This window comes from Piliocolobus tephrosceles, unplaced genomic scaffold (assembly GCF_002776525.5).
Source record: "Piliocolobus tephrosceles isolate RC106 unplaced genomic scaffold, ASM277652v3 unscaffolded_41402, whole genome shotgun sequence".
Taxonomy (NCBI): domain Eukaryota; kingdom Metazoa; phylum Chordata; class Mammalia; order Primates; family Cercopithecidae; genus Piliocolobus; species Piliocolobus tephrosceles.
Window position 1 is genome coordinate 1 of NW_022325869.1, and position 3,279 is coordinate 3,279.

General features: G+C 58.6%; 1 protein-coding gene across 1 annotated transcript; it reads right to left on the bottom strand.

Moving 5' to 3' along the window:
* Positions 1-272: 272 nt before the first annotated feature.
* Positions 273-3,065, bottom strand: LOC113223447 (chloride channel protein ClC-Kb-like; the record flags this gene model as incomplete). The annotated part of the gene is made up of 3 exons (XM_026452918.1): positions 273-412; positions 1,972-2,100; positions 2,937-3,065. Coding segments are annotated over 3 exons (398 nt in total), but the record flags the coding sequence as incomplete, so codon positions are not given.
* Positions 3,066-3,279: the final 214 nt, after the last annotated feature.

Sequence of the window (3,279 nt, forward strand, 5' to 3'; positions counted from 1 at the left end):
GGAAGGGTGGGCCCAGGGCCCAGGTGAGGGCAGCACAGACAGCCTCACCCAGAGGCAGCACGGCTTCCCCACCACACCCCGTCCTCCCTCTCTCCAACCCCCAGGGCTGTCCTCAGATGGCTTTTGTCACACTCTGGGGACCTGGCCTGGCTCTTCCCCCAAGACTGAGCTTCTCAAAGGCAGGGACAAGCCCAAGGCCCCTCTGACCCAGCTTTGGTGGGGTGATGGGGGTGAAGCAGGGGTGGCTGGGGTGCCCTCACCCCTGCCCATACCACTTTGCCCAGGAAGAGGGTGCTGCCACAGGCCAGGGTGCAACACACGCCCACCACCTTGGCCCCAAAGTTCTTGATATCCAGGTAGTCCTCCAAGATCACACCCGACAAGATGGTCTTCACCTCTGGGATTCCAGAACCTTGGTGGGGGTGGGGAGGGCCAGGAGAGGGACAATCTCCAGATAAAAATCTCAACACTCTACCCGCAAAGTGTTTTCACATTACGATCTCGCCAGATCAGCAGAACCCTCTGAAGTTAGGATTATTTTCCTTTGGGGACAGGGTCTTGCTCTGTTGGCCGGGCTGGAATACAGTGGTAGGATCATAGCTCACAGCAGTCTCAGATGCCAGGGCTCAAGTTATCCTCCCGTGTCAGCCTCCTGAATAGCTGGGACTATAGGTGGAGACCACTTCGTCCGCCTTACTTTCTTTTTGTTTTTGAGACGGAGTCTCGCTCTGTCGCCCAGGCTGGAGTGCAGTGGCCGGATCTCAGCTCACTGCAAGCTCCGCCTTCCGGGTTCACGCCATTCTCCTGCCTCAGCCTCCCGAGTAGCTGGGACTACAGGCGCCCGCCATCTCGCCCGGCTAATTTTTTTGTATTTTTTAGTGGAGACGGGGTTTCACTGTGTTAGCCAGGATGGTCTCGATCTCCTGACCTCGTGATCCGCCCGCCTCGGCCTCCCAAAGTGCTGGGATTACAGGCTTGAGCCACTGCGCCGGGCCCGTCCGCCTTACTTTTTTAAAGAGATGGAGTCTGGCTATGTTGCCCGGGCTGCTTTAGAACTCCTGACCTCAAGCGATCCATCCGTCCGCTTCTGCCTCCCAAAGTGCTGGGATTACAGGCATGAGCCAGTGTGCCCAGCTGGGTTAGGATTCCTTTGTTTGTTTGTTTGTTTGTTTGTTTCAGACAGGGGTCTCACTCTGTCACCCAGGCTGGAGTACAGTGGTGCAAACACGGCTCAGTGCAGGATTGAATTCCCCAGCTCAAGCAATTCTCCCGCCTCAGCCTCCTGAGTAGCTCGGACCACAGGCACATGCGATCATGCCCAGCTGATTTTTTTCTATTTGTTGTAGAGAGAGGACCTCCCTGTGTTGCCCAGGCTGGTCTCAAACTCTAGGCAAAAAGCGATCCTCCTGCCTCAGCCTCCTAAATTGCTGGGATTACAGGCATGAATCACCGCACCCAGCCTAGGGTAAGGTCCTTAAACTCATTTAGCAGATTTGGACGCTGAGCGTCACAGAGGGAATGTGAGTTGCTTACATTCCTCCCGCCAGACCTGGCAGAAAGCTGTGGTAGGATAGGGGAAGGCTGGATGAAATCTCAGGCCACCACTGAGTGAGCCTTGAGCTCCCCTCTGCTAGCCTGGAGCTGGAGGCCGGGCTGAGCGGCCAGGTGGAGCTGTGCCTCCTCCACCAGCTCCTCCCTGGCACTGGCCACTGCAACAGGCTTCACAGAAGAACCTCCCACCAGGCCTCCCATCAAGTCCCAGAGGAGCCCCTGGAAAGCAGGTAGGGCCAGCAGTGACCCAAAGGTCAAGATCTGGCCTTCTTGCTGTGTCCCTTCGGGCAAGCGACATGACTCTTCTGGGCCTTTGTCTGTGAAATGAGGCTGCCGCTTCCCGACTCCCCCTATCAGAAGCCACCTGGGATCTGAGAAGGTTTTGGCCAGCGGGGACTGGCGTGGTGACCGTGGACTCACCTCCAGAGGAGGGCGTGATGCTCTGGGAGAAGCCCGTAGAGAAAGAGACGAGGGCCACAGGGTACACAGTCCAGGAGAGATAACGGAGCAGGTGACTGTCCCCAATCTCCTGGTACAGCCACTCATGCGCTGCGGACAGCTGCATATCAGGGAGCCACCCACAGCCTCTGCAGCCCTCGGGGCTAGACACTGTGGTGCCCACTTACTGACCAGGAAATGGAGTCACAAAGAGGGAAGACCCAGGCCACCCAGTGAGGGGAAGACCCTCAAGAAGAGGCAGGAGTATGACCCTGGGTCCATATCCCAGGTTTACCGCTGCCTAGCTGAGTGACCGTGGGCAAGCCACTCAGCCTCTCTGAGCCTCAGTTTCCCCATCTGTCAAGTGGGCTAGTGATGGGCTCTCCCTCACAGGCTCACTGAAGACTAAAGAGGGCCACTGAGAACTAAATGACACAGGTGTGAAGCACCAAACACCTGCTTGTAGGTGTAGTAGGTCCTGCTTCCGGCAGCTGAGGGTCTCCAGAGAAAGTGTCTTAGACCCTTCCCGGCCCACACCCCCTCTTCCAGGGAGGCCTCAGGGTGGAGGCAGACTGCTGAGAGAGCGGGGGTTGGGAAGGAAGCTCCAAGCTTAGTGTTATAGGCAAGTGCCCCCACTCCCACCCCAGGGCATGGAGGAGGGAAGGAGAAGGAGCGGGGTGGCTGGAAGAGGAGGCAGAGAGCTCAGAGGAGGAAGGGCTCTTGGGAACACTCAGGCCTCTCTCCCTTGTTCAAATGAGATGACTGAGGCCCAGAGAGGGGCAGGAGCCTGCCCGGGATCACACAGCAAGTCAGGAGTAAAGCCAGGACCAGATCCCCACCCAGAGCCCTCCTCCCACCTCTGCTACACCTGGCGACATCCACCTGGCATCCCCAGAGCGAGCTCAGAATCCCCTGGACCAGAGCAGCATCTGCCACGGAGGGGTTACCTTGGACAACACTCCCGACAGCCAAGTCGATGGCATAGCTGACCAGGGCCATGAGCACCCCGAGGACCATCAGGAAGTACCAGTCCTCGCCCAGGCGGAACAGCTGCTGCTTCAGCCACTCCAGGCCACCTGGGGCAGGGCATGGGGTCATGGCACAGGGTGGGGCAAGAGGCACAGACAGTCCCATCCTAGGAGGCCTGCTGGGTTCCAGGCAGGGAGGCTGGGGCAGTGGGGTGGAGCTTGGTGGTGGACTCTGGGGTAGTCCTGAGGGGGACCTGCCTCACGTAAGTAGCCGGGCAGGATTTGTGGTGGGTGACAGTGGTGGCACAGTGGGTGCCAGGCC